Source organism: Pogona vitticeps, chromosome 13, assembly GCF_051106095.1.
Source record: "Pogona vitticeps strain Pit_001003342236 chromosome 13, PviZW2.1, whole genome shotgun sequence".
Taxonomy (NCBI): domain Eukaryota; kingdom Metazoa; phylum Chordata; class Lepidosauria; order Squamata; family Agamidae; genus Pogona; species Pogona vitticeps.
Window position 1 is genome coordinate 4,016,114 of NC_135795.1, and position 27,776 is coordinate 4,043,889.

At 47.8% G+C, this 27,776-nt stretch overlaps 3 protein-coding genes across 4 annotated transcripts; 1 reads left to right on the forward strand and 2 right to left on the reverse strand.

Annotated features, from left to right (window-relative positions):
• Nucleotides 1–552: 552 nt before the first annotated feature.
• TMEM186 (transmembrane protein 186) lies at nt 553–3,408 on the reverse strand. Its single transcript, XM_078381476.1, has 2 exons — nt 3,315–3,408; nt 553–1,609 (listed from the first exon to the last, which is right to left on the reverse strand). The coding sequence occupies exons 1-2, from the start codon at nt 3,315–3,317 to the stop codon at nt 893–895; spliced, it is 720 nt and encodes a 239-aa protein (XP_078237602.1). The 5' UTR covers nt 3,318–3,408; the 3' UTR covers nt 553–892.
• Nucleotides 3,409–4,718: 1,310 nt separating this feature from the next.
• On the forward strand, nt 4,719–13,189 carry PMM2 (phosphomannomutase 2). Its single transcript, XM_072982926.2, has 8 exons — nt 4,719–4,833; nt 6,310–6,421; nt 7,923–7,999; nt 8,631–8,722; nt 9,230–9,329; nt 10,132–10,207; nt 10,566–10,681; nt 11,510–13,189. The coding sequence occupies exons 2-8, from the start codon at nt 6,325–6,327 to the stop codon at nt 11,609–11,611; spliced, it is 660 nt and encodes a 219-aa protein (XP_072839027.2). The 5' UTR covers nt 4,719–4,833; nt 6,310–6,324; the 3' UTR covers nt 11,612–13,189.
• A 3,767-nt stretch (nt 13,190–16,956) lies between these two features.
• On the reverse strand, nt 16,957–27,692 carry CARHSP1 (calcium regulated heat stable protein 1). 2 transcript variants are annotated; one of them, XM_078381469.1, is made up of 4 exons: nt 27,453–27,692; nt 20,759–20,940; nt 19,268–19,390; nt 16,957–17,956 (listed from the first exon to the last, which is right to left on the reverse strand). In XM_078381469.1, the coding sequence occupies exons 2-4, from the start codon at nt 20,914–20,916 to the stop codon at nt 17,794–17,796; spliced, it is 444 nt and encodes a 147-aa protein (XP_078237595.1). In that variant the 5' UTR covers nt 20,917–20,940; nt 27,453–27,692; the 3' UTR covers nt 16,957–17,793. The 2 variants fall into 2 exon arrangements, with proteins under 2 accessions (XP_078237595.1, XP_020664252.2); XM_020808593.3 differs by having other exon boundaries at nt 20,759–20,937; nt 27,453–27,690.
• Between the last annotated feature and the right edge of the window lie 84 nt (nt 27,693–27,776).

The following is a 27,776-nucleotide window of genomic DNA, read 5'->3' on the forward strand; positions in this document are numbered from 1 at the left end:
AAATGCAGGAAAAGAGAGCAAAATTTAAGACTCTCACAAAGAAAAACTGTTTCTAGTCCTCAAGAGAAGTCTGAGAACCAACACTGCCTCCAAGCTGCTCGCGTGCAATGCTACAACAGGCATGCGCAGCCAAGCGATTGTTTCCTTCCAGTTGCTTCCAGTCGCTGCCAGAACTCCATACATAGGGGGCGGATCCACTGCGCACCGCTCCAAAAAATTAGAACATTGCCGAGAACAGTTCCAAGCCCCCTTTGGATACTGAAAACCATGGATAATAGTGAACACTATTTTAATGGCAAATGCTATACATAGCATGGTCTCTGCCTCCTTCCGGTGGCCAGTTCTGGCAACTTCATCTTTAGAAATAGATATTTCTAGGGTTTTTCTTTTAATATTTTCAGACTGCGGGTAAGTGAATCAGTGGATATGGATACCGCAGATAAGGGGATCCTACTGACGAATGGATCACCAAACAATCTTCATGATTTTCTACTCCTTTCCAAGATCTGCATTAGGAGTCTTTGCTCAGCGCTGGTACCACCATCAGGCAAATTCATTTAGAATACGTTTATTCCACTACTCAAAAAGTTCCCAGTGTGATTTAGTACATAATGAAATATCTAAATGAAAAAAAAAGTTTCCAGAAAGGACATTCACAGCTAGATCTTCTAAGTTCTAGCATCTCCCATCATCCTTTCCCGCCGTTCCCCACGAAATGCAGCCGGCGTGGGACGGCTCGCACCCCTTCTGTTCCACCCTTTATTCTGCTTTTCTGATAAGGTCAAGGCCCCCACCTTTAAAAGGCCCCAACCCTGCCAGAGCCAAACTTGAACACAGAACCCACCGGGCCTCAAAAGAGTTGATCCCCAGCATCTCCTCCCTCCCCAAATTCTTAAAGTTCGCCAAACACGTGCAGAAACCCCTCTTGGTCCACGACCCGCCCAAAGCGGAGGGTAAAATACAAAAACCGGCTCATGTTGTACTGCTTGAAGCGCAGAAACACCTTGTTCTTGTGTTCGCCGACGTCCGCCAAGGTCATCACCGTCTCGACGGGGCAGTAGATGTCCTTCCGCCGGCCCCAGAACGTCAGGTGCGATACTTTTAACAGGGTGTCGTCCCGGCTCAGGTACATCATGCCGATGATGCGCCGGAGATAGAAGCTCATCGCGTAGAGCATGGCGAGGGCGAAGCCGGCGATGCCGGTGGCGTACAGGCAAACGTTCAGAGCCAACAGATCTTGCCCGTAAAGGACCCAAGCCGCCGGGACAGCCAATACGGTGAAACCGGTTTGGGCCAGCTTCACCCTCGAAAGGGCTCGGCAGGCCCTGATGGCCGGGAAGTAATAAATCATCCGGAAGGGCTCCGAGTCTTCGCCGCTAGATTTCTGCAGGCGGGTATGCCGAGAAGGAGCGGAACGGCCCAGCTCTTCGGGTTTGGCCGGCCATCTCTCGGAAGCGTTCCCGTCCTGGGGTTTCGGCTCTCTGTGTGTGGCAAAGCAGCGGGACACGCCGAGCGCTCCCTTCCACCAGCGCAGACCCACGTGGTTCCGGAAACGCTTTCCGCACGAGGGGATCGCACGCAGCCGAGCGCCCACGACAAGAATTCCCGCCTGAAATGAAGCACACATTTTCGTCAACTATCGCAATGGCACCACTCAGTGTTTCTTCGTGGGTTTGGAATACATTAGGACCCCCGTATCCGCTGGATCGGTATCTGCTGATTCATTTATTCAGTCTGAAAACAGTTTAAAAATTAAAAGAATCCTAGGAATACTGTACACCAGTATTTCTAAAAAGGTGAAGTTACCAGAACTGGCCACTAGCAGGAGCCAGAGACCACGCTATGTACAGCGTTCCCTATTGAAATAGTGTTTGCTATTATCCGCGTTTTTCAGCATCCGCGCTAGAAGCACACAAGTCCCTGAACTGGCTTAAGGCAGAAACACAGAGAGGAGCAAAGGAGTCTTTGCATCGGCAAAGCTGGACATTTCAGGACTGCACAGGGCTCGTTTTCAAATATCAAGGCACAGGCTGTCCCCTGTGTGTGTACACAGCAGAACACCGATATTCGTAGCGAGAGCCGTTCTAACTCAAATCCACCTCTCCCATTATGTGATAAGGCACACTAGGAAAATGCAACAGCAAAACAGATAGATGACCTTCTCCATTTCCCCCCCCCCCGCATCCAAGAGGCCAACAAGGTAACACGGAGAAGACCAGCTGTTTACCCAACAATAACCCCCTTCCTTTTTTAAAAAACAAGCATGATTTTCTTTAATTTTATAAACTGCTGGTTTTTCGGGCTTTGCCTTTTTATTTTCCTCCTGCTTTTAGCTTCTTGTAAACCGGTTTCAGTGTCTTGTTTTACGTTTCAACGTTTATATTTTATGATGTAATTGACCAGATAGGTGGGATATAAATAGAAAGAATAAATAAATAAATAAATAAATAAATAAATAAATAAATAAATAAATAAATAAATAAATTTGCAATGTTGGTTCGGCTACTGTTTTTAACTTCTCGTAAACATGCTTCGGTAGGGTTTTTTCCCAAAGCTTTCTCTAGAGCGACTTCAGGAAGTACAGTATCAAGGTCTGCACATAGTATGCAAGGGATATTTTAGCAATTTCCTAGTGGCTAAATCGGCATCTGCACCCTGAGTACTGTAGAAGGGCAGGATAGAAATCTAATTAATTAATAAAATTCAGGAGGGTGCAGATCTCATACAAACGATGCCCTCTGCTCCCCACTTCTGAACCAACGCATTAACAGCTCAGCTATCCTTTGTGCTGGTAAAATCAAAGTATGCACTTTTTTTGCAAATGATTCAAAAGCTAAAATATTTTTTTTTCTTGGCCATGAATCAACAGCTAAATTTACATTTCCACCTATAACTCGGAAGTATGCAGTGGATGCAAAGGAGGCCACATTCTGCCCAGTTCTTTTTTTTAAACAACACGTTAATAACTCAATGTGAATCCACATTTACCATACTGTACCCTATATATATATATTGGGGGGGGGGGGCAGAGCAAGCATAAATTCAGCTTAGCTATTCATGCATTACACTGTGCGTGCACACAACGTTATTATGTGCATGGATCCGACTTTTGCTATGAATGCATGATTATGCACGGAATCAAAGTGTGCAATCAATAATGCCTCATCCTCAGCAGGTACAGGGTCCATGGCAGCTTGCAGCCCGCGCACGCGCACTCCGGGGAGGAGCTGCCGTTTATTTTACCCGCCCCCCCTTGGCAGGCCCCCTTCCTCGCCCCCCCAAAAAGGGAAGGCCCCCCCCCGCAGGGTTTTTACCATGAGTGCGGAAAAGCCTCCGGGCTCCCCCCGCCGACGGTCGACCCTCCTCGTGGGTCCGAGAGCTTGGCCAACCGGACCACTTCCGCCCTCGCGCGCGCGGCCTGCCGGGAGTTGTAGTGCCCCCCCCGCTCCTCGTCATCCCCATAGATCTACGACATAGAGAGGAGGAGTATAAAGGCAACGAAGGTGGGCGAATTGCGGGACAAGCAGGGGGGTGGGTGGAAGTTGATGGAAGAAAAGAGGAGGGGATTCCGTGCAGTAAATGCTAAGGGGGGCCCGCAGAGCGCCCAGGAGGGGGGGGGGGGTGGAGATGGGCTGGCAGGCCAGAAGCCGCCGCCGCCATCATCATCATCATCATCATCATCATCATCATCATCATCATCATCATCATCATCATCATCATCATCATCCTCTTAGAAAATCAGGAAGGGGACTCCAGTCTCAGTCTCCTACGAAGACTCTTGGTGTTGTTGTTGTTGTTTTTGGAATGATGGATGGATGGATGGATGAATTTATTAATGGGTAGATGAATTAATGAATGGGTGGATGTATTAATGAATGGATGAATTGATTAATTCCTGTATAATTAAAAATTGTAAACCGCCCGGAGAGTGCTTGTAGCGCTATGGGGCGGTATATAAGTCCAATAAATAAATATAAATAATAAATTAATGGATGGATGAATTAATGAATGAATGGATGGATGGATGGATGGATGGATTAATGCAGTGGTTCCCCAACCTTGGGCCTCCAGATGTTCTTGGACTTCAGCTCCCAAAAATCCTGGCCAGCAGAGGTGGTGCTGAAGGCTTCTGGGAGTTGTAGTCCAAGAACATCTGGAGGCCCAAGGTTGGGGGCCATTGAATTGATGGATGGATGGATGGATGGATGGAGGCGCTTCTGTGCTTCCCAACAGGCTCTGCCATTTATTCCAGGAGCTCATTTTTCATGCAATACACGTTTCCTTCTTCTTCTTCTTCTTCTTTCAACATTACCCTATACCTGCCCTTTTCAGCTTCTACCTGTGGTCTTCTTTTTTCTTTTATGTTGGGTTCTTTTTAAGGAGAAAGGCGGGAGGACAATATCTTCCATAAATAAATAAACGAATGAATAAATAAATGAATAGTATGCAATAGGGGTCTTTCTTCTGACTCTTTCCATAGTTTTATCTAGGAGCGGGAAATCCTTCGAATTGTGCCGAACGGGAGCCGGTAGTGATTGTCGAAACGCCTTTTCTGTGCCCTCTACACCCACCCTCTTTCCCCCACCCTCCTCTCTCCGCCGCAAGGCCTGTCGGGAGGCGGCCCTTCCGCGAGGCATGCTGGGAGGTGGAGTTCTTTTTTTCTTTGCCCCCGCCCGGCGCCGCCTCTTGCCTTCGTGGCCCTTCCCTTCCCGGCAGGCGGGTGAGAGTCGGCCTCGGGCGGCCTGATGGCGGGGGGGCGGCGGCGGCGACGAGGACGGCGGTCGGTCGCTTTGCCTCTTCGACGTGGACGGCACCCTGACCGCCCCTCGGCAGGTGGGGGAGCCGGGAATGAGGGGCGCCCCGGAGGGAGTGCCTCTGGGCATGGGCAGAGCGCCGTCCAGGGCCGGGAGCAGGGAGGGGAGGGGGTGGGCCATGCCTCCTTTAAATTCCCCCTTTTCACCCTAAAATTCCCTCCCCTCACCTTTTTTTTTAATTGCATTGCATTGCATCATTTATTTGAAATATTGTATTTGAAATCAATTTATTGGAAATTTATTTGAAATCTCTCTAACCAGCAAGCCTTCAAGAGAGAGACATCAATTGGGGGGGGAGGGGTTAAACTCTGTTTTTCTCCCCTAAAGGAGAAAAAGGGGGAAACCCCAAGGCGGTCTTGCTCCCTTCAAAGCCAAGGTGGAAAAGCTAAAAATTTTTGCAAAATAATTGGGAAAAGCAAAAGAGCCGGAAGTAAATAGTATTTGCAAGGCAGCGAGTAAGCAGTGAGTCACTTTCCATATGTGGTCATAAACCCGATTAGACAAAGATAATAAATGCATAGAATGAATGCATATAAAATCTTGCAAACGAAATCTCGCAGGGAAATAGCAAAACCTGGCCAACAGGAAAGCCGCCTCCCTTTAAATCCAACTATTGTCAGCTCCCTCCTCTTCAGAACAATTGGGCGCTCTTTGTCTCCTGGTCTGGATTCGTATCCTGTTCCTTATTGCTTACGGGGTATTCCAGCGGTACACCCCCATTTTCTCATTCTACAGGTGTATACGGCAGGACCCCAGGATCCGCGGGGGATCGGTTCCAAGTCCCCCCCATCTGTGGATGCTGAAACACGCGGATGATAGCAAACACAATGATACAGTAATAGCAAAAGCTGATCATAGCATGGTCTCTGGCTCCTTCTAGTGGCCAGTCCTGGTCACTTCATCATTAGAAATATATTGAAGGTGTTTTTCTTTTAGTAATTATAATATTTTCAGATAAGTCAGTCTGTGGATACGGATCCTGTGGATAACGGGGGCCCTACTGTCTATGTGCATGTGCGTGAGGTTGTTCCCGAGCCACATCCAATTTATGACAGCCCCGGCCTGTGCGATATTTGAGATGTGGCTTTACCACCTCCACGAACCCCGCGAGCTTGCTTCCTTGGCTGAGCAGGGATTTGAACTCGGGTCTCCCGAGTCCTCGTCTGCCATTCTATCCGTGAGGTCACACTCCGTATCCGTGTGTGTGTGTAATAATTCCCCCCACGATGCCTCCTGGGAGAGAAGAGCCAGTCTGGGTAGCCTTGGGCAAGGTGCACAGTCCCAGGGCGCCCCCTAGTGGAAGGGAGTGGTAAGGCGCTGCTGACTATTCCCCACCTGGACAACCCTGGAAAGGGTCTCCGTCAATCATCATCTTGACAGCGCAAAATTATTCACAGATAACGAGAAATCCGTGGCCAGCTTGGATGATCCTTGGTTCCATCGCGTGTTGCTCCGTTGGCTATTGAATCTTCTCTGTTTCTTTTTTTGCATCTAGAAAATCACCCCGGAAATGGCCGATTTCCTGCAAGCCCTGAGGAAGAAAGTGAAAGTCGGCGTCGTGGGCGGCTCCGATTTCGAAAAGATTCAAGAGCAGCTCGGGGAAGAGGGTAAGATTAGAACTCGAGGCGTCGGCAGATGAGATTTCGGTGATTTTGAGAAACTTTCCGTGATGGAGAAGCGACTTCCTCCCCCCCCCCCCCTTCGGCATCCGCTCTTATTCGAAAGAAAGAGGCAGGTGGTAACATAGCAGGGCCCGATCTGTTTGAGGGTGGGGTAGAAAGAGAACGTGGCAATGAGGCATCGGAGCAGATCCGGAAAGTTGGAATTCAGCGGGTCAAGTCAAGCAGAGGCACTACAAGAGGAAAAAAGCTATCCTCTGAGTGGCGTACTCTTGTCTTGTATAATGCCTTTCCTGTTTTTTTGCTCGGTTTGTACTTTGGAATTGCCGCTTAGAGCTATAAAAGAGCAACTGTTTTATGATTCCAGGAAGAACCCGTTTCCGGAAGCAGTGACATTTTGTGGATTTATTTACTAAGATTTGTGTTCTGCTTGACGACAACCACCATCGGGTGAACTTCCCCCTTTCATTACCTGGAATAGGGTTCTGTTTGTGTCACGATACGATGCAATAAGTAGCCAACAACAGTGAAATTCAACTTTTTAATATATGATTGGAATCCCCGTCAAACATTTATATTAAAAAAAATTAAATTATATGTTATCCTTCAGCTAAAATCTCTTAGGGATGGCAATAAGAGAAAGATCTATTTGGAGTCTTAAACTGCCTTCCTCAAATACAGTGGTGCCCCGCATAGTGACATTAATCCATTCCAGGATTAACGTCACTAATCGGATTCGTCGCTATGCGGGGGGGAAAACCCATAGGAACGCATTAAACTCCGTTTAATGCGTTCCTGTGGGGCGAAAACTCACCGCTATGCGAAGATTCCCCCATCTGGCCGCCATTTTCGCCTCCCGGTAAGCGTGGGCAGGGTGCGAAAATGGAGCGGGCAGCCACTTTTTTCTTCCGGCTGCCATTTTGGAACCGCCGATCAGCGGTTCCCAAAACATCGCAATGCGAAGATTGGTAAGCGAAACGCTTACTGATCATCGCAATGTGATGTTTTGACATTCAAAATGTCGCAATGCAATCGCATTAGCGATTGCGAATGACACGTCGCTATGCGGATTCTTCGTTAAACGGCGCGCTCGTTAAGCGAGGCACCACTGTATTTGATTATAGCATGCTCAGTTTCCTCCATTTCAGCCTTCTGCTTTAATGCACAAGCTGGTTTGGAAATGCAGAGGTTCCCAAACTCCCCTCCGTGGCCCATTGCCGTCTGTGGCCTGAGCCAGACGGGGCCACGGAGAGAGACACCCCCACCCCCACCCCTGCACGCACTCCCCCCGCACAGCCCATTTGCACAAGCGCTGCGCCACCTTTTGTCGCTGGTATGAAATAGAAAAGGATGTTCTGGAACTAGGACTATATTAATATTAATATACACCAATCAATTGATCTGTTAAAATTAATATATGCAATATCTAAAAGTGACTGAAATAATGTTTAAGATTGTATATTTCTATCTCTTTTTTTTTTCCATGTAGTGGTTGAAAACTATGACTACGTTTTCCCAGAAAATGGTCTAGTGGCATACAAAGATGGGAAGCTCTTACATAAACAGGTGAGGTTGCAATTTTTAATGAAATGTGATAAACTAAAGGGACTGGTTAAGCATCTTAATTTCAGGTTCCCTGTTGTGGGCTCTTCTCATCCCCTCCTAACCGCTACAGAGTCTGGAAATTTTGGTTACATTCCTCTCGCTTTGCAGGAGAAGTGGAGGGATTCACGGAGTAGAATAGTTTTAAGTTCCCCAGGTAGTCCGCCCCTATCCTATCAAGTGGCACTTACAGTGTCACTGAAACATCAGTTGTCGAAAAAATAAAAAGTTTTCTAAAGTTGGCGAACAGATCGACAGCACATGAAGTTGTTTTCTCGTGCTATTTGGGACAGATGGGGAGAGCTATGAGATTATATGTGGTGGAGAGAAGGTGGAGGAAACGAGGAATCCTTTATTGTATAAACTGTATTGTTTTTGTATGAACGATGATGTGTTAAAATTATTGGGGGGGGGGCAAATTGCCACCTCAGGACCATAGGGAGGTCTTCAGACAGGTAGCAGTGTCCGTGTTCCCACAACAACAAATGCAAAAAAAAGAGAGAGAGAGAGATGCATTCAGGAGACTAATTTTTCTGGACTGTTTGATAGCGCTCTGCTTCTGTCTACTCACGTGTCTTCTTTTTTTTTTTTTTAGAGCATTCAAGGCCAGATGGGTGAAGAACTGCTCCAGGATTTGATCAACTACTGCCTCAGTTACATTGCTAAAATCAAGCTGCCCAGGAAACGGTACGTCTGTGTTAACCAGCTTTCTTGCTTCGCCTGGGCTGGACAGAGAATCAGGATGGTCTCTGGATTAAAGCATCAGACAAGGCTCTAGTCCTTAGCCACAAAACTCACTACATGGTCTTGGGCCAGATACCTTGTTTCCGCCTCACCTACTTCCCATGGTTATCGTGATGAGAGGAGGCAACTTGAATACTTTGGAAGACTGTAACTAATCCACGGGAGCTGTATCCAGTAATTCAGTTATGCGCAGTCTGAACTTATTAAGAATATTAAAAGAAAAATCCTAGGACTATTTATTTTTAAAGGTGAAGTTACTAGGACTGGACACTAGTGGGAGCCAGAGAACCTGTGAGGTATAGAGTTCACAATTAAAATAGTGTTCACTATAACCCACATTTTTAGTATCTGCAGGAGGGGGGCTTGGAACTGCAGAGACGGGGTTCTTACTGTACTGCTATGGCATCTCTTTAAAATTCCCCCCCTTTTTTTTGGACTGTGTCATCTTAGGGGCACTTTTATTGAATTCCGGAACGGGATGCTGAATGTCTCCCCCGTCGGCCGAAACTGCAGCCGAGAAGAGCGGATTGAATTCTACGAGTTTGATAAGGTGAGTCGTTTCCCTCTGGAAGTAGTATTTTAAAAAAAAAAAACATATTCCATCTGGGTCCTAGATCAAATCAAGCCTGAACTCTCTCTCTCTCTCTCTCTGGAGGCCAAAATGTTGAAACTGAGGTTCTCCCACTTTGGTCACCTCGTATAAGAAGGCAGGATTCTCTGAAAAAGAGGATGATGTCCAGAAAGGTAGCAGGGAAAGAGGAAGACCCCACACAAGATGGATTGATTTGCTAAAGGAAGCCACAGGCTTGAATTTGTAAGAACTGAGCAGGGCTTTTGAGGACCGGAAGGACATTTTGAAGATTTGTAGGGTTGCCAGAAGTCAGGGATGACCTTATAGCACCTAACTAAGAAACAAAGCACAATTTGGGGCCATTTGGAAATGAAAGTATTTACCGATGTCAAGGTCTGAACAGATGATTCCCCAAAATGACAGGGAAAAACATTCAGGGTGCACGAGTGAAGAAACCTGAAGGGTGTAACCAGGGCAATGGACACATCGCAGCCAGAACCCCTCCCACCTGTGTTAGGCGAGGGGATCTGGGCGAAGGAGTCTGGAAAAAGTAACTTTCTTGGCCTCTTTGGGGCCGGGCCAACTTGGCGTAGGGCACGTCAACGGTGTACGTCGGCCGCTTGCCTCCCGCCGTCTTCTGCTGTGTGGCGGAGTCTCGCCGCCCGTCTCTTCCCGCTGGGCAGGAGATTAAATCTACTTCGTTAAGGCTGTTTCCAGAAACGGAGAGAAGCTTCACCGGTTTCTCTCTCTCTCTCTCTTTTGCCTCCCGTTCTTTCCACAGAGGGAAGGGATCCGAGAGACGTTTGTGGCCGACTTGCGGAGAGATTTTGCCGGAAAGGGCCTCACGTTCTCCATCGGTACGTACCACTTCCTTAAAGCAAAACGGACCGCCGTTTCCTTGGTGTGCCAAACGGCTTGAACTTGGCTGATTTTACTGCTCCGGCGTTGGTGATTTGGACCTCTTTTTCCCCCAAAAAAATAATAATAGTGACTCGTGGCTTCCTAGAACTGACCTCATTAGGACAGCTGTTATTTTAAAATTATAATCACAGCCCTCCACGTCTTCCGTTTCATCCCCCCCATTTGCTTCCTTTCATCCTGAGATTTTGTTCAGAAAAGTCTTTCTGCCGGGTCCACCGTGTTGAAACTTTGCCTCCCTGTCTCTCCCTCGTAACAAAGCTGCTGCGATTTTAATTCTCATTTCACCTTCTCTAGGAGGCCAGATAAGTTTCGATGTGTTCCCAGACGGCTGGGACAAGCGATACTGCTTAGGGACCGTTTGCGAGGATGGCTTCAAGAAGATCTATTTCTTTGGAGATAAGACCATGCCGGTAAGGAGTCAAAGCCGGTTAATTTTAAAAAAGCACAATTTTGAGACGAGGGAGGGAAATACACCTCCCCATTTTCTCTCCCTGGCAAGCCTATTTAGACCGAAATTTATTCCTTGTTGCATCCTGGCGCTTTGATCAAGAAACTGGAAACCACATTTATATGCATGCGTCTTGGTCAGCAGCAATGAACACTTTATGAAACGAGGAACAAGTTCATTATCAAAGTAAACTAGATTCTGCCGGGAAGCAGTGAGGATTTTGAAAGAAACTCAAGGAAATGTCGGGTACCAGCTATACGTAATAAGCTGTTCTGTGAATGAATTTAGCACTTTGGGTGGTTTTCCAGGCTTCTCAGTGGATGATTATTTATGACTAAAAGAACTGTATATATTATAAATGTTTGTGTCGCCCTGAGATCATCATTGAGATGCCCCTGTCGCTGGAGGTATTTTTGAAGGAATGCGGTTTGGATTTCAATTAAGGGGGTTTGGATATCATAAATATTTATTAGTATAGAAGAATGATATTTTATAACATGTACAGTGGTGCCTCGCAATTGCGATCGCAAAAACATCGTCGTGAAGCGGATTCGTCGTCAAGCAGGGTAATCGTTAAGCGGGGCACCACTGTATGTATAGAAGCCTATCAGTAAACTGTTGCTGGGTGGTTCTGATTAGTAAGGGAACATCAGGAGAACGGCAGGCAAAAAAGGAGGCAGTCTCACGGTTGAGGCTTCAGAACAAGTCTGGCAGCTCCAAGAAATTACAGATGCTCGTGGGGCTGAAAAAGGCCAAAGCCTAAAGCCCTCTGTGTGTCTCTCATTCACAGGGCGGGAACGACTATGAAATATACACAGATCCCAGGACCATCGGCCACAGCGTGACGTCACCGGAGCAGACCAGGAAGCTCTGCGAAGAGTTATTCTTTTAACTGCAAGGCTGACCAAAGTCCGAAAGCAAGCTGGATGGATGCAGGACCAATCACTGTAAAAGGGTAGAGGTGGGGGGAAAACGGTGAATTGTTTTTTTAAAGGGTTGGATAAGAATGTTATCTGCACTACGTACATGTCGCTGTCTGGGTCCCACGTCAACTTGTGTGGCTCTGTCGTTGGCAATCTGATCAGTCCTTTAATGCCGGGGTTTGATATTTTTTTCTTGCTGTCGTTCCGCCTTGGGTCGCCCTGGTGTTCCCGGACGGCGACTCCCAGAAGCCTTCGCCCCCAGATGTGCTGGCTGGGATTTCTGGGAGTTGTGATCCAAGAACATCTGGGTGACGCAAAGTTGGGAACCTTAGAGCTCTCTAGCCAAGGATGTTGCGCCCCTCGTCAAACTACAGATCCCAGAATTCTCCGGGAAGGTGCCACGAGAGGTGAAATGGGTCTAAGCTGCTATAACTGGGTAGTGAGAGATTTTGAGCCATTGACTTAGCATCCCCTCTCATGTGGCCGTCGGCACCACGGACAGCACGCACTGCGTGGCTTTATTAGGAGCCATCCTTGGGAAGAGAAATACTTCCTGCCCTTCACTTGACTCCCACCAAGACTGTTCCTTGAGCCATATTCTGGGAGTCACCCCAGGCTTCTTAGATGTCTCTTCCAGAAGCAGCTGATGTCTTGATGTGTCGTCACGCCCGTCCGTTTCCATGAGATGCACAGTTAGTTCAGAAATTGTCTTGAGGGTCCTAAATCCCCCTGTTGTCTCTCAGTCTCAAATCCCGTCCTGGCAGGTGAGAAGCAGGGTCTGTTCCTCGTTCTGAAAATAGAGCGAGTCTTGGGGACTTCTCTCCATAAAACGGGACATTTGCACGGGTCTTTGGATGGACACGGGGTACCCTTTCTCAGATCCACTCCCACCCAGGTTTCCTTCATCGCCCGATCTGTTTTTGCTGGCCAGCTGGAGTGGCGGTCCCTGTCTGGTTTGTAAGCTTGGCCACGAAGCAGCCTCGTGCATAGCATCGCGACGGCGCGCTGAGCGTGAAGGTTTGTCTCGGATTTTGCCACCCCGTTGGGTGGGAATGTTGTCCTAGGAGAGCAGGAATGGCATAAATAAGGTGGCCGTGCTCACCAGGTCATTCAGGCAGCTCTGCGTTGAACCTATAAAGGTGTCCGCGGGTGGGAGCTGCAGGCGCTTGTGGGAGAGGTAGTCCCCAGAACGGCAGGCTCGGCAGCAAATCCCGAATCCCATCCATCTGTGCTAAAATCAGCTCCCCTTGCCGTATTTTCCTCTCAACCTTTCTTTGCCCCCAACGACCACTTTTTGGAACCACTGCTCTGAGCTATGTCAGTTGGGTAGGTTTATGATCCGTTTGTCGCGCCACCGTCCGAATCCTCGTAAGGAAGCCTTACATTTTCTCTGGACCTCAGGAGGCGTTTGTTCCAGTGAGGCCACACTGGTGAAATTGCTCCGTCTACGGTAGAATTTCTGTCAGCTGCAAAGCTCGTACGCTGTTGGGTCGGGGCACGTGTAGACAAATTACATTTTATGAGTAAATTTTTGTTTTCCCAGAAAACTTCTCTGTCTTTCCATAAATGTCTGTTAACACCTTCTCTGCAGCCTGTCTGAAGAAGATCAGAGGTTAGAGCGAGGAATCTTCAAGGCTACCCGTGAAATTTGTTAACGCCAGAAAGGAAATAAATCTTTGCCAGATATTGTAGCCCGTTAAGGTGAAAGCGTTGAAGAGTCTCTTTCCCCCCCCCCTGCTTTTGATGGACTACAACTCCCAGAAGCCCCAGTCAGCATGTTTTGAGTTGTAGTCCCTCAAAAGACTTCCTCCAGTCTCTGGTTAGAATAGAGGACTCGCCTGGGAGATGCAGGTCACTTACTGTAGAAAAATCTCTCGCCTCCTGCGAAGAGCTCACCCTGTTCGCTTCCTGTCTTTCCCAAAACTAAAATTATCCGAGAGGATGTTTGTACCAACAGTTAAAAGCCAGAAGGATCTTGCTGATCTATGCCTGAATAAGGGAAATCGCCTAAGCCTTTGGTGGCAAAGTGCTGCTCCCTGGCAAGGTGGTCTGAAAATATGAAAAGTATTAAAAGAAAAATCTCAGAAATAGGCATTTCTATAATGTAGTTACCAGAACTAGCCACTAGATGGAGCAAGAGACCATGCTGTATATAGCATTCACTAATATCTATATACAGTGGTGTTCCCAATGTGTTCCTATTGGGAAAAAACTCACCGCTATGCGGGGAATCCTCCATCCGGCTGCCATTTTCGCCGCCTGGTAAGCGAGGGCAGGGAGCAAAAACGCTGCGGGCGGCCATTTTGGAACCGTGGATCAGCTGTTCCCAAAACATCGCAATGCGATGTTTTGCCTATTAAAACGTCACAATGCAATCGCATTAGCGATCGCAAAAAACATCACTATGCGGATTCGTCGTTAAATGGTGCCTCGTTAAACGAGGCACCATTGTACATTAATCAATACACTAACCAAAGTGAACAGAGTGTATATATGCCAAAATGTTTCTTCAGATGGTATGATCCGGCCCCAGGGGTGAAGACAAGCTTTCACATACCTAGCATTCTGCTCTTGACGGCTGCGGCTATAAATGCAAGCCATAAAGCTGGGGGGGGAGAGAGAGCAGAAATCCACTCGGCTGGCCTTAAGAGATTGCAGATCTGTGACGGCGGTCCTGTTTTTCCTGTACAAAGGGCATTGGTGAGCAGGATGGCCCCATCTCGTATTTGGAAAGCAGTCATAACCCCTTGTTTTCCTCTTATTTCTCAAGGGAGTGCTGACCTCAGAGCAGATCCATTGCAGTGTGAGGTTCCTACCATGATCCGACCACCGGATCCTTGCAATGTGAGATGCAAGGATTAGGGTCCTCAGTTGACCCTAATCCTTGCATCTCACATTGAAAATAATCTGTTGCTTTTATTCCCTTTACACATGCTAAAGCGGACTAAGGTGGTGACCGCATTGAAAAAAACGTTGTTTTTCAGGACCCTTGCTTCAACAAGGAAAGCATCCTTCGCGAATACATAAAACATCCTTCCTTTTACCAGCGTTAAGCAGTTTCTAAGGACAGCGTAAGGCAGTGATTCTGTACAAGCCAAGGAGATCTTGAATAACAAACTTATGTTTGCGGTTGGATGCTTTTTTGGAAGAAATGTGGACTAGGGTATTTTAAATAAATGAATTAAATCAATAGGCTTTCCCTACTTTTGTTAAGAGACAGGCATGAGCCGCCAGTTGGGCGATTTGTGGCAGTTTGTTTATCGGCCGAATATGTGTTTGGCGCTTCGAAGCCCCGCCTCTTCCGGAGGGCGGCCACTCGGAGGCAGTGGCCTGGCCTCCCTGCTCTGCCTCCTCCAGCAGCTGACCGCGTGGGTGCACATCAGAGGAGGCAAGGCAACAAACACGTTACTGGGCTGATAAACAAACCTGCACAAAGCACCAAACCATCAATTCGTACCCATCTCTAGTTCTGATTTTAAGGTTTCTGGTCCCTGTGACTGGTTGTGGTCAAGAGCTGCCGAAGCCAGACAAGTCAGATGAAATCACAAACTTGATGGCTGGAAAGAGAGGGGATATCAGCCTTCCTTTCCATTGATAGTGAATTTGCTAATTTGTAAAGACAGATGGAATTATGGAATTATCCTATAAGACATTTCCATTCCCTCTCTCTTCAGTCCTTCCCCCCTCTTGAGTCTTGAAGTTGCTGAAAGCAGTCAGGTCTGTCAAGTTGGCAGTTTGATCTGTTTAATTTTAAGTCACAAAATCTCTTGTTCTTTCCCTTACTACTGCCCCAGAGTGAGTTACTGGGACTGTAAGTGCCAGTTGATGAGAAATACAGGTGGACGGTCTGGGTAACGCGAAGCGATTCTGTGAATCTCTGCACGCCTGCTGCACAGCTAGAGCAATTTAACTGGAAATTCAAAACTCTGGAGCATACATGTATGTCTGATAAACTCTGAGCATTTGGGGGGGGGGGTCTGGCACAAATGCTTTGGAGAGACAAAGAGGCCCTTTTCCACCGACCGGACTGCCTGCGCCAAAGGTTGGATCCAGCCCTCTAAAATGAGCTGCCAGCTGGACTTACGCCATGCTTCGTAACATACTTTCAGCCACAGCTTGCATGCCCTGACGGCTTTTCCCAGCCCCAGAACAAGGAGACAGACACACCCACAGAACCCTCTGTGTGATCTTCTCATTACACGGTACTTCCCAGCCTCTTCGGGGAAGGCGAAACTCGCCTTACAACCAGAAGCGGCCGTAGAACGAAGCCGAGGCCAGCAAAGCAGACGCCGATCTAAATGGAGACGAGAGACGGTGCGAAGCCAGGATCTTAAATGGCTACGGTCCCCTCCATCTGAGCCTAAGAATCGCCACCACGACGCTTTCCCTCTTAGCTGTTCCCTGCTTGGTGTGGGTTTCCTTTTTCCTGCCCAAGTTTGGAAGCTTGTTCACTGGGGCTGCCCCCCCCCCAAACCCTGAGCGGGTCTAAGCTCCTTTGGGAAGCTTTTCGGGGCTTGAAGAGCGTGGGAAACGAGACCAACCGCCCAGAAACGAAACAGCTGTTTCTAAAGCAGGCGACGGGAGGGGAGAGGGCATCGCAGAATAATTGGCAGCCTTTCGGTCCTCGGAGAGGGGTGTTAAAAATTCCCAACCAGGCAGCAAAAAGGCTCGAGACGCCAACCTCGAGAGGGCTGACATCAACTCTCACAGATGGGTATAGTCCATTTTTGGGACTCTTTTGTCTACCGTTTCTCCGCACGGTCCACAAAGAGGTTGCGCTAAGCCTGAAGACGTGGCCTGTTCTCCACGAAAGCTGGCGGTTGGTTTGATTTTTAGTGGGCCAACAAAATGCATCGCCCCGTTCTGGCATCAAGGCTGCAATTTTCACGGCTTCGGAGTCCTCGATCTTTCCAGTTGGCCAACCTCCTGGGGTCGTTGTGAGCACGAAGTGAGGAAGAGAGCTACCGGAAAGTAAAATAATTCATAGGGAGACACTAAAATGTATTGCACTAACATATAATACAGGATCTGTTCTCGATCATCCTGGAGTGCAGGACACACAACAATGGGCTCAAGTTACAGGAAGCCACCTGGCAGTTATGTTTTGCTTTGGATTCCTGCATCGAGCAGGGGGTTGGACTGGATGACCTAAGAGGGCCCCTTCCAACTTTACTATTCTATGATAGGGTGAATGTATGGATATGAAAAAAAAAATTCAATTAAAAAGGAACTTGACCCCCTTTTCCGAGGGCCCAGAAGGAGAAAAATTTGGTTGAATTACGCACAAGTGTGAAGGAGGAAAAAAAAATCACAGTGATTTTGTATTTTATTTTTATTTTAAGTCAACATCGGGCTTGTCTCCTTCAGCCCAAATCTTGGCAAAGCACTAAACTCGGGCTGCAAAGGTGGAAAAAAACCCATTCTCTTCCCCCTCACTTCCTTTTCTTTTCTTTTTTTACAATCTGGTGGAAATAAAGACATCAAACACAAATAAAACATCCCTCTTGCTGGGAATTCTCTCTGCTGCGTGGCCCTTGTGGCTAGAACCTTAGAAGACACTCAGAAAATATACATATATGTCTGAGAGTCAAAGAAAGCCCAAGAAGGAGGCCCTTCAGATTTTGGATAAAAATCCGGTCTTGAATTCCTGCTTTGGATACGCACAACCAACTAGAAAACCTGTGTCGCTTGTTCCGACACCCACAAATTTCTGGTGTGAAAGGACCCAATTCCTTGCATCCAATTGCGAATTGCACGAACTGTTATTTTGCAACACCCTTAAAGGAAAAAAAATAATTCTTTAGGTATCAAAGCCTCTCTTCCACCTTAGAAGGAAATGTGTCGCTTTAAGGTGTGTTTTTTTGGTCTTTCTAAGGCCACGGAGGAAATCAACGCTAGTGGAAAAGCTGAAGGGTCTAAAGCCAGAGGTAACTGTCTTATCTGCCCGTCTTTAAGGCATTGTGTTTTCAATTCTTTTAATTTTCATTTAAAAAGGGGGGGGGGAGTTAAACCTGGCCACTTTCGGACCCTCCTGTTACAACGTCGTTTCACCTCACTCAACAAGGCAGAAAATTCCATCCGGACTTCAAAGTCCATCTCTGCGGTTGGACGAGACCTCCTCGGGTTCAGGCAGCAGCGAGAACGAATCCCCCTAGGAGCTGATCACATGTCCCGACCACGTCTCGTGCTTCGTCCCTGGAGCCAGGTGGGTGATCACCACCTCCACGGCTTGCAGCTTCTCGTTCTTCGGCGGAATGGTGCACACTTTGTAAGTCACCTCGTCGCCAGCCACCGGGACGTATTCGCCTTCAATGCTGTAAGAGGGAAGCAAAACAAAAAGATATTAATTTTTTTTAATGCACTGTAGAACCATTCCAGGAGATTTATTTCAGGTAGGAATCCCCGTAACCACAGAAGATTGGATCCAATCATCCTCTGTGGATGCTGAAAACCGTGGATAATAGCAAACACGATTTTAATAGCAAATGCTATACACGGCATGGTCTCTGGCTCCCTCAAATGGCCAGTTCTGTTAATGACACCATAGAAATATATTTCTCTAACCAAATTTATACATGGCATGGTCTCTGGTTCCCTCCAGTGGCCAGTTCTGGTAACTTCATCTTTAGAAATACCGTATCTTTCCATGTATAAGACGCCACCCACTTTTCTAATCCAAAATTAAGAAATCTAAGTGGGGCTTAGCAAGTGTAGGGGGAAAGGGATCAAAGCACTGCAGGATCGCTTTGATCCCTGCTTTCCCCTCCACTTGTTTTTGTTCTCTCCTCAGCTTACTTCTGTGTAAAAGACAACCCTCAATTTTTAGTCTAAAGATTTTAGACAAAAGTATATTCTTATACATGGAAAAATACGGTATATATTTCCAGGATTTTCCTTTTAATATTTTAGACCACGGATAAATGAATCAGCAGATACTGATCCTGTGGATACAGGGGTCATTTTATTTACGTATTAAATTTATATACCATCCCATTAGTGCAATGCGGTATTTTCAGCAATTTACAATGGTCAAATAAAACAAAAAGTGTTCAACTACAAATACCCAAATAACACAACTAGGAAGTTAAAAACATTTCACACATAAAGCAGGTGGCGCCAGCGATAGGTTGACAACAAAACAGCTGGACTGTAGACAGGAGGTGTAAAGTAAGGCAGGGTCACTGCTGACTAGCTCTGTGGTTTAAGCCTCTGGTTGCAGAGCCAGAGGTTCGATTCCTCCACGGGGCCTCCTGGACAGGGGCTGGACTGGATGACCCCATAGGATCCCTTCCAGCCCCCCCCCCAATTCTATGATGATGATGATTCCTAAGAGCTACCCCTGAGAACACTAGTCCCATTGATTAAACTCAGTACTCCGCTTTGGATTTCAACTCGCCCAATACATTAAAACTGGAGTCCAGCCCTTCCCCAGCCTCGAGGCCTTTAGATATACTGACTACAACCTCCATCCTCCCCCCACCAGCTTTGCCAGGTTCGAAAAGCCCATTTTTGTTGGATGACTCATCTGCTAAGCCTGCTTGTCCTTCCTGTATATTATTCCAGGTTCAGGAAAAGCTGTCCCGTGGGGGCTGATTCGAACTCGAGTCCCTCCCGGCAGTACTTACTCAGAAATGTGCACAAAGATGTCCGGACCGCCGTCCATTGGGGTGATGAATCCGTGGCCCTTGGAGCGGCAGAAGAACTTACAGACCCCCCTGTGGGTGGGTCCTTCAGAGGCTCTGGCCGTCCTGCGTCAGAGAATAAAACCAAGACGGTTCAGAAGCTAAGAAAAGAATTAAATTTGGGCATCACGGATTCAGAGGGAGCCGCTCTTCCCCCGCCGCGCCCCCGACTCCATAGGCGGCATCTTATAATCTTAGAACTGCACAGATAGAAGGGACCCCATGGGTTCATCCAGTCCAGCCCCTGTTCAAAGGAGCCCCCGTGGGGGAATCGAACTCCCCACCTCTGGCTCCATAGCCACTGCCTAGTCCACTGAGGTATTATCACACCTCTGAGCACTAGAAAATGGGTGTGAAAGAGACTTGGAAGTGATGGATATCCACTTTCAGTTCCATTTTTCGGCACCTCAGGAGAGTTGACCCCTAAAAATTTAAAAATTTCAGAGGACCCCCGTATCCGCGGGATCGATATCCGCTGAAACACTCATCCACAGCTGGAAAATATTTAAAAATATTTTTTAAATCCCAAAGTAAATATATATTTTGTTTTTCACCATCTTTGGGGGGAGGTTTGGAAGGCGTCCCCCGTGGAATAGGGGGGGGGTCCTGCTGTAGCTATTCCTGAAGGCTTCTAGAACCAGGAAAACGCTTTTATGGTTGCCAAGGGCAGAAGCACAGCTCACAAATGCAGTTTTAACGAGTGCTGGCGAAGAATCGGTGAAAAAAACGGTGCTTCGTCATGATCCTTCAAAGTTGACGAATCAATGAAGCTCCAGATTTTAGCGACGACTCAACGAATTATCGTCGGTTTGTCGTTAAAACATAATGTCCCCCTGAACCACTGATGGGCACGGCATTGAGGAGGAGGCTGGCTCCGGTTTCCGTTCCTGCAGCCAGCCTGCACAAAGGGACAAGTAAAAAATTGGTAAATACTCATCCCTTCGTATTCGTCGTGGTTTCCGGAACCTGACGAATACAACGGGACGAATATCCCGCGAATCAGCGATATTTTACGAATATCACAATTTCTTGTTTATTCGTCCCCATGTTTGGTCTCAACCCATCTGGTGAATAGGAGGGCCTTTGCTCGCATCCTCACCTCAACGTACTGGTCCGAAGTTGTTCTGCTGCCATGGAGAAGCCGACCCAGCTTTCGCCAGGAGGGTGGCCCAGCTTTTAAGAGACCATGAGAGGGAGACGCCAGAGGCCGTTCTACTCCCATGTCCTCTCCAGCCTCCCTCCCCTCCCGACAACCACCTTCCTCACTTCTGAGCTAATGCTCTGAGCACCGATTGTGACCCAACCGGGGCCCTTGATGAGTCGCTGGAACGGGCCAGTGGTCATAATGCCCCCCGAGGTCACCAGAAGGCCAAGAGGGCACGCCAGCCACCATCCGGTCTGGACACCATCCCATCAGCTCCCCTGTGTACTCACGCTGAGTAGGTGCGCGTCCTCCGCGTGGGAAGTGGGCTGGGGATGAGATAGCCTCGGATCGGGGACGGCGAACGTTCCCGCGGCCGGCGGCCTTCCGGGAGACGGAGAGCGCCCGGAGAAGGGGACCGCTCGGGAGCGGAAGAGGCTTCCGAAGACATGGCCGGCCCCAAAAACAGCTCCTGTCGGGAATCAAGACCTTGTTTTTAAAAGAAGAAGCAAATCGTCCACGGAGTAGCCTTCAGTAATCGCTTGTGTGCGAATAAAACACGAAACCAGATTTTGGTTCATGAAAAACAACAGCCTGGTCACTCTTTCGGGAGAAATACCTGCTACCTCTGTTTCCAGGGCAGATAATTTTAGGCAACACTTGTTTTCTCATCATTAGATGGCTGGGGGAACGTGCCCTTCCTCTAGAGGTGCCTGGACTACAACCTCCATCAGCCACAGGCAGCATCACAGAGAGGATGGAGGGGGTTGTATTCCCCACCCTAGCTAGCGGTTTCCAAGGCAAAAAGCGACCATCCTGTTTTGCATTGGCAAATGAGTCACCTCTGAAGATACTTTAATGCACCCTTCCTCATTCAATAGATCTTTTCTTATCCTGTAGAGAAAAAATGAATATATGCATGTGTGTTTTTTTTGCCATGGATTAAACAACCCACACGAGTGTTAATGCCTTGCTCACACGTTTGCGTTATTCTTCCAGTTCACCGACACGTCCCCCACAAAGTAATTCAGAACAAGAGATTTCGATGCCTCATCTAGCAATTAATTTAGTGGCTCATGCTAGCGTGACAGGATCTGAATGCTCTTCTTCACAAACAATTTTTAAACATATATATATATATATCATTTCTTACACGGACAATCTGCTTTCCTTCAAGGAGCTCAAGTTGGAATGTGCCCCCCCCCCCCGTTCTTCTCCCAGCTGACACTGACGGCTATGCTCATTTCTGGACAGGTTTGATTCAGCCACAGTTGACACATGCCTTAAGTTTTACATCCTGGCTGGACGACTGCAATGCGCTCTACGTGGGGCTGCCTTTGGAGAGTGTCCAGAAACGTCAGCGAGTTCAAAACGCAGCAGCCAGATGGCTGAATGGGGCTGGTTACAGGGACCACATGATCCCCCCCCCTTTAGAGCAGATCCACTGTCGGCCGATCCATTACTGGGCACAATTTAAAGTGCTGGTTTTAATCTTGTTTTTAATCCGAGCCGTTTCAAGGAATGTGTCTCCCTTTATGAGCCGGCTCGGGTCTTAAGATCATCAGTCCCACCACCCACACGCGAGAGGGCCTTCTCTCTGACTGCTCCCAGAGACTATGGAACTCCCTCCCACTGGAGGCCAGACTGGACCCATCTTTGCTGTCCTTCTGCAAGCAGGCAAACTCCCTTTGCTTGAGTGGGGTTTTTCCATGGATTCGTGTATGTTACTGCTTTGAATGTGTTTTGGTGTTCCTTACGTTTACCATCTTTTAGTGTGGTATTTGATCCTTTTTAGTGTTTGTACATGTACTGTATTTAGCTTTAAAAATGGACTTTTAATGAGGTAAGCCACCTTAGGTCCTTTTTCAAGGAAAAGGAAGGGTAAAAATATTGTATATAAATAAATGCTCTCCCAGACTTGCACACCAGCTGTGTAACCACTGCACCCCACAGTCTCTCATGGCATTGCAATCTCAAGGAAGTTCGCCAGAGGTTTGTCTGGGAAATCATTCTTGATCAAGACACGAATCAGCCCCATGACGAGGCAAAAGCAATGACTCGGTCTGATCTTAGGGTCGCATCCAACACCCACAGAGCCCCTCTCCTCCATTCTGCCGCAAATCTTTGCCATGACATCAGAAGCAATAGTAAGGGCTCCGCTGTCAGTGTGACAAACTCCAGTCCTTCTCATAACAGTAAAAGGAAAGAAACGAAGCTTAAGTGGTCTCACGAGGATGACAGTAACACAGAACAGGCTCCCCAGCCAACTCCTTTAATTGAGGCCCTGAGTGAGGAGGAGGAAGGACGGAAGAGAGGAGGGGAGAAGGGAGGGAGCAAGCAAGCAAGGAAGGAAGGATGGAAGGGAGGAAGGATGGAAGGGAGGAAGGGAGGATGGATGGAAGGGAGGAAGGAAGGAAGGAAGAGAGGAAGGATGGAAGGGAGGAAGGATGGGAGGAAGGAAGGAAGGAAGAGAGGAAGGATGGGAGGAGGAGAGGAAGGATGGAAGGGAGGATGGATGGAAGGAAGAGAGGAAGGAAGGATGGAAGGGAGGAAGGAAGGAAGGAAGGAAGGAAGGAGAGGAAGGGAGGGAGGGAGGAGAGGAATGAAGGAAAGAGAGGAAGGGAGGAAGGACCCCAAGAAGTGAAATTTTTCTGCATCACATTCCCAAGATTATCAGTGCTCTGCGGAAAACAGAAGTTTTAATTATTATTTTGAAATAAAACTTTCAGGAAGCAAATGCTAGAAGTTACTAGCACTTGATTCACTGATTACGCAGAGAATCCCTCAAGTCTAAGACAAATTTGTTTCCTGCAACTTTTATTGTTAAAATCAGTTAATGAAGTGCTAGAAGTCCCTAGCTGCCTGAATAAACAGCTCAGGGAGTTCGGTCTCTGCCTGGGTGGACCCCAAAACCTGCAAAACGGCACCTCTCCCCGGCAGACGCAACAGAATCTCTCTTCCCACCGGCTTCGCCTGACGCTTCCTCCTCTACCGGGCAACCGGCAAAAGAGAGTCCAGGCTCAATTTGACCCTTTGATGGTCTTTCCTTGGTCCACGGCATCCATAAATCTCTGCTCCAGTGAATGTGTTCCACCCCCACCCCATTGGCATCTTTCATGGTCCAGCGTTTCACATTCATACATCACGTTGTCGTCCCGGAGGCTCTCGTAAAGCGTAGGTCAGCTGCTCCCAAACAGTTATGGGGAAAACGACCCCTTTTTTGTGTGTACGGCAACTCCTGGAATTGCAAAATCAGCATCATCTCTCGGAGGTCCTGGCCGTCTAATACAGAGGAGGGGGCAGGATCTGTTCTCCATCCTCCCTGAGCGCAGGATACATCATCACAGGCTCAAGCGACAGGACGAGAGATTTTGGCTGAAGGTCGGGAAAAACTTCTTAACTGTTACGAGGAGTACGACAACGGACCTGCTGATCTCGAGAGGAGGTGCTCCAACGCTGGGGGGCTTCAAGAGAAAACGGGACCGCCCTCCGTCAGATCTGCTTGGGTTGAGATTCCTGCATTACACAGGGTTGGACTGGATGGCCTTCGAGGCCCGCTTCCGACTCCGGGATTCTACGAACTTGTAGAACAGAAAAGTAACTCAAGTTCTGGACTTTTTTTCCGAGAGAGAGAGACAAGGAGCCGCATAAACCCGAACGCTACCCCCTTCGGCTAAACAGCAATGCTGATTTATAAAATATGTGTGCATTTCTCTGGCAGAACCATTTCAGAGGAGACCGAGAGCGACAGAGAGAAGCAGTATTCAAACAATGTAGTAGAAAAACAAGCTTAAATACACAAACAAAACTATAATAGACTGAATACAAGAACTGTTTCAAGCCGCTTTTTAAAACACACACAGACGGCCTCTCTCTCGGACAAATAAACAGAAGGGAAAGAGGGCAATTCACCTCTGACCGCTTCTGGCGGAGTTTATTGGTTTTGTGTTTTTTTTTCTCCCGCTTTGTTTTGGCATCGCCTCAAAGGCCGTAAAATAAAATAAACCAAACAAAATTTCAAATATTGCAGGGGCTGCTTACTCAACCACCGAACTGACGGCCTCGAAGGGCAGGGGACTCTTTTTCCCTGGGAGATTTTCAAGCAGAGGTTGGTTGGTCACCTGCTGGGGACCACTTTACCTGTGGAACGTCCGCCCTAGCAGGGGGCTGGACTAGATGACCCTTTAGGGACCCCCTCCCCTTCCATTTCTCCCATGCTGTGATTCTATGCTCACGCTTGAATTCACCCGGGGAAGTGGAAGGATTCGAACCCAGGACTGGCCGGTCTGAATCTTACTCTTCGATTGCGCTGCCTGCTTGTGGAAATAGGCTTATGGCTTTTTTCAGGCAGAGAGAGAAAGATTTTTTTTTCTTATTCGTCTGCACAAGATTATTTCCAGAGTAGATCTTTGGTCTAGATGGGCAGGGTAGAAGTCTAATAAAATTAATTAATTCCAGGCCAGCCTCCTCTAAATGTCAAACCAGCCCATCTTAACGGAGCTCACTCTTATTGTTATTTGTTATTTATTTAAAATATTTTTATCCCACCTTTCTCCCCCAAAAGAAGCCAAAGCAGCTGACATCGTGGAAAACACAATACGTAGATGCTAAAAACAGTAGGTACACGCAAATATTTTTTAAAACGAATTAAACAAAGGTTACGTTAAAAACGGTAATAAAATCAGTACCAATCACTCCTGCAAACGATTCATCAAAGGCCCGATTCTCTATGATTCAATGGCAATTAATCAAACAAGCCATCATCACAAGATCGTTCCCCCTGGCAATTAAGACGGATGCCGTTATGCCTCTGGGAGAGCAGCCCACTCCGAATACACCTTGAGACTCCAAAAGATGTTCAACTACACTTCTTAAAAACATTAAAATGAAATTATTAAAGTCCCCTGTGACTCTCTTCTCCAAATTTTCTTTATGCCTTACAGACTTTAAAAAAAAAATAACAAGATTAATATACTGACCGACTCATGGTTCTTATACCGAGAGGCAGCCGTGTCACAAATATCAGACACACTGGACGCATCCAGACTTGATTACTACCATGGACTGCCCACGGGTTTGCCCTTGAAGACTATCTGGAAGCTTCAGACGGGATTGAATAGGGCTGCAACGTTCTGGGACGTATTTGTCTCCCAGTTTCTCTCTAAGAAACTCAACCTGAACACTGAAAAGGATGTTGTGACAGCCACCAAGCTAGGAAAGAGTTCGGCCTGAAACCAGGAACGAGGAGTGCAGCCAATACCGAGTTCGCACAAAGCCGCTTCCTGTGGTTCTACTCCCGTCATCCACTCATCGTGGCTTTAACCGCCTTGCCCAGACTTGTCAAAATAAAATGGGCGAAACCACAACCCCATACCATGTCGGATCGGGGTGGAGCACAGGCCCAGAGGTGCAGGCTGCAGGTAAAGCTCTTTGCAGGCAGAAATTCAACCGAGGCAGTCTCCTGAAATTTACCTTCCAAGGTGGAGAAAAGACCAAATTTTGCAGCTCCGGCAGGGACTTAAAAGCACAGCCATAAAACAGAAAGGCAAGCTTTCTATTTCTACTGGGAGGAAGTGTCATGCTTTGAGGTTTCTGCTTTTATCGTTGCCCTTCGAGTTCCCCACCCTGCTCACAGCAGAGAAAACACCATCCACACAAGAAAGAAAACCCCGCATTTAAAATTCTTTAATACCAGTACACAAATGCATTGTGTTTTCTTCATTTCCACAATCTTTCTGGCCAGAAGCCTGCATGCGAGAGCACATTTCCAAACCTCCAGCCTTTCCTCTAAAGATTTATTTCCAAGGCAAAGTTATGAAAACGTTCTTTTTCAGGTGGGGACTCCCAACTCCCAGAATCCCTGCCCAAGTAGTGGATTCTGGGTCCCGGAGTCCCCAAAAGAGACTGGCCCAAGTTTGGTTTCTGGGGGAGAGAGGGTGGCGCTAAAATCACCAAACTCCGATTTAAAAACAAGCCGAGTCCAGACTTATCACAACTCAACAAACAAACAAAAATTCTGCACACACTTCAAGATCCCCCCCCCCAAAAAAAATCCCCTTTGTTGGTTATCTTTCCTCCCTCCCTTCAGAAACCAAAAAGCAGGGCACAGGGACCCTCTGGAAGAAAAAAAAACATCCTCAACGCACTGGACTCCAATAAATATATTAACTTATTGCAGATTAAAGTTTGTTTGCTTTAAAGAAAGGAAGTTTGCATTTCTAGAAAGAGCAACACATCAAGCCCTTGAAGCGGCCCCCCCTCAAAAAAAGACTGGGGCAAAGGGGGGGAATGAAGAGCCCCCCATCTCTTGCCAAAAAAGGGGGGGCGACCCCTTTCCTTCCTCCAATCTACCCCGGACTCTCCATACAGGGAGAGCAGGAAAACATTTATACATTTTACAAACTGAACTTACACAACACCCCTCAAACTGAACTTACACAACGCATTCCCTGAACGTCTCTTTGCGCTGTGGACTTTATCTCCTGCCCGCCCCCCCAAAAAAGAGGGGGTGCAAAAAAGGAGCCCCATAAGACTTCCAGGCCCCCGAAATGCACCTCCATGTCTCATTGTCTCTCTTCCTATCCACCCATCCGCCTTTTCCCTTTTTGTTTTTCCTTCCGAGCTTTGTCTTCTTCGTTCCCCTTCGTTGCTTTTCGGCAAACTTCGTTACCTCCATCACTCCTTCCTTATCCCCTCCCCCCCTTCCTTAATTTTTCCATGTTTGCGTGAAAACTTCACCCGCTCAAGTTTGCCTCTTTTTTGCTTCTTCTTTCCTTTTATCGAGGCTGCGATTCGTTTTTTTCTTTTCTTTTACCGAGGCTGCGGTTCTCGGCCGCCGCGTCCTTGGGCGTAAAGCTTCCCCCTTTTACAAAGTATCGGATTGACTTCCGAGGAAACACACCAGCCTCTTTCTTCTTCTTCTTCTCCGGCCCCCTTCCCCCGTTCCTTTCTCGTTCCTGGCGCGCACCCACACACCCCAAAACCTACCTAGAAGAGAAGGAAAGAAACGCGCCGTTCCTTTTGGAAAGAAAGGGTCCCCCGTGCGCTCTCGGAGGAAGCGCTCGGATCGGGTGACTTAAGCCGTCGTCTCTGCCTGTTGCGGATGCAGCTGCAACTCGGATGTCGGCGGGGCTTCCTGTCCAGGGGTGGAGCTGCCCGAGAAAGCCCAGCCTCAACTGGAGGCACCGCGGGGCGGAGACTGGGCGAGGTGGCCTTCAAGCCTGGGAGCGCACGAGGGAAGAGGGAGGATGCGCCCAGGTGGCTCACCTTTTCTGGCTCACCTTTTCTGGATCGAGACCAGACGTTTCGCTC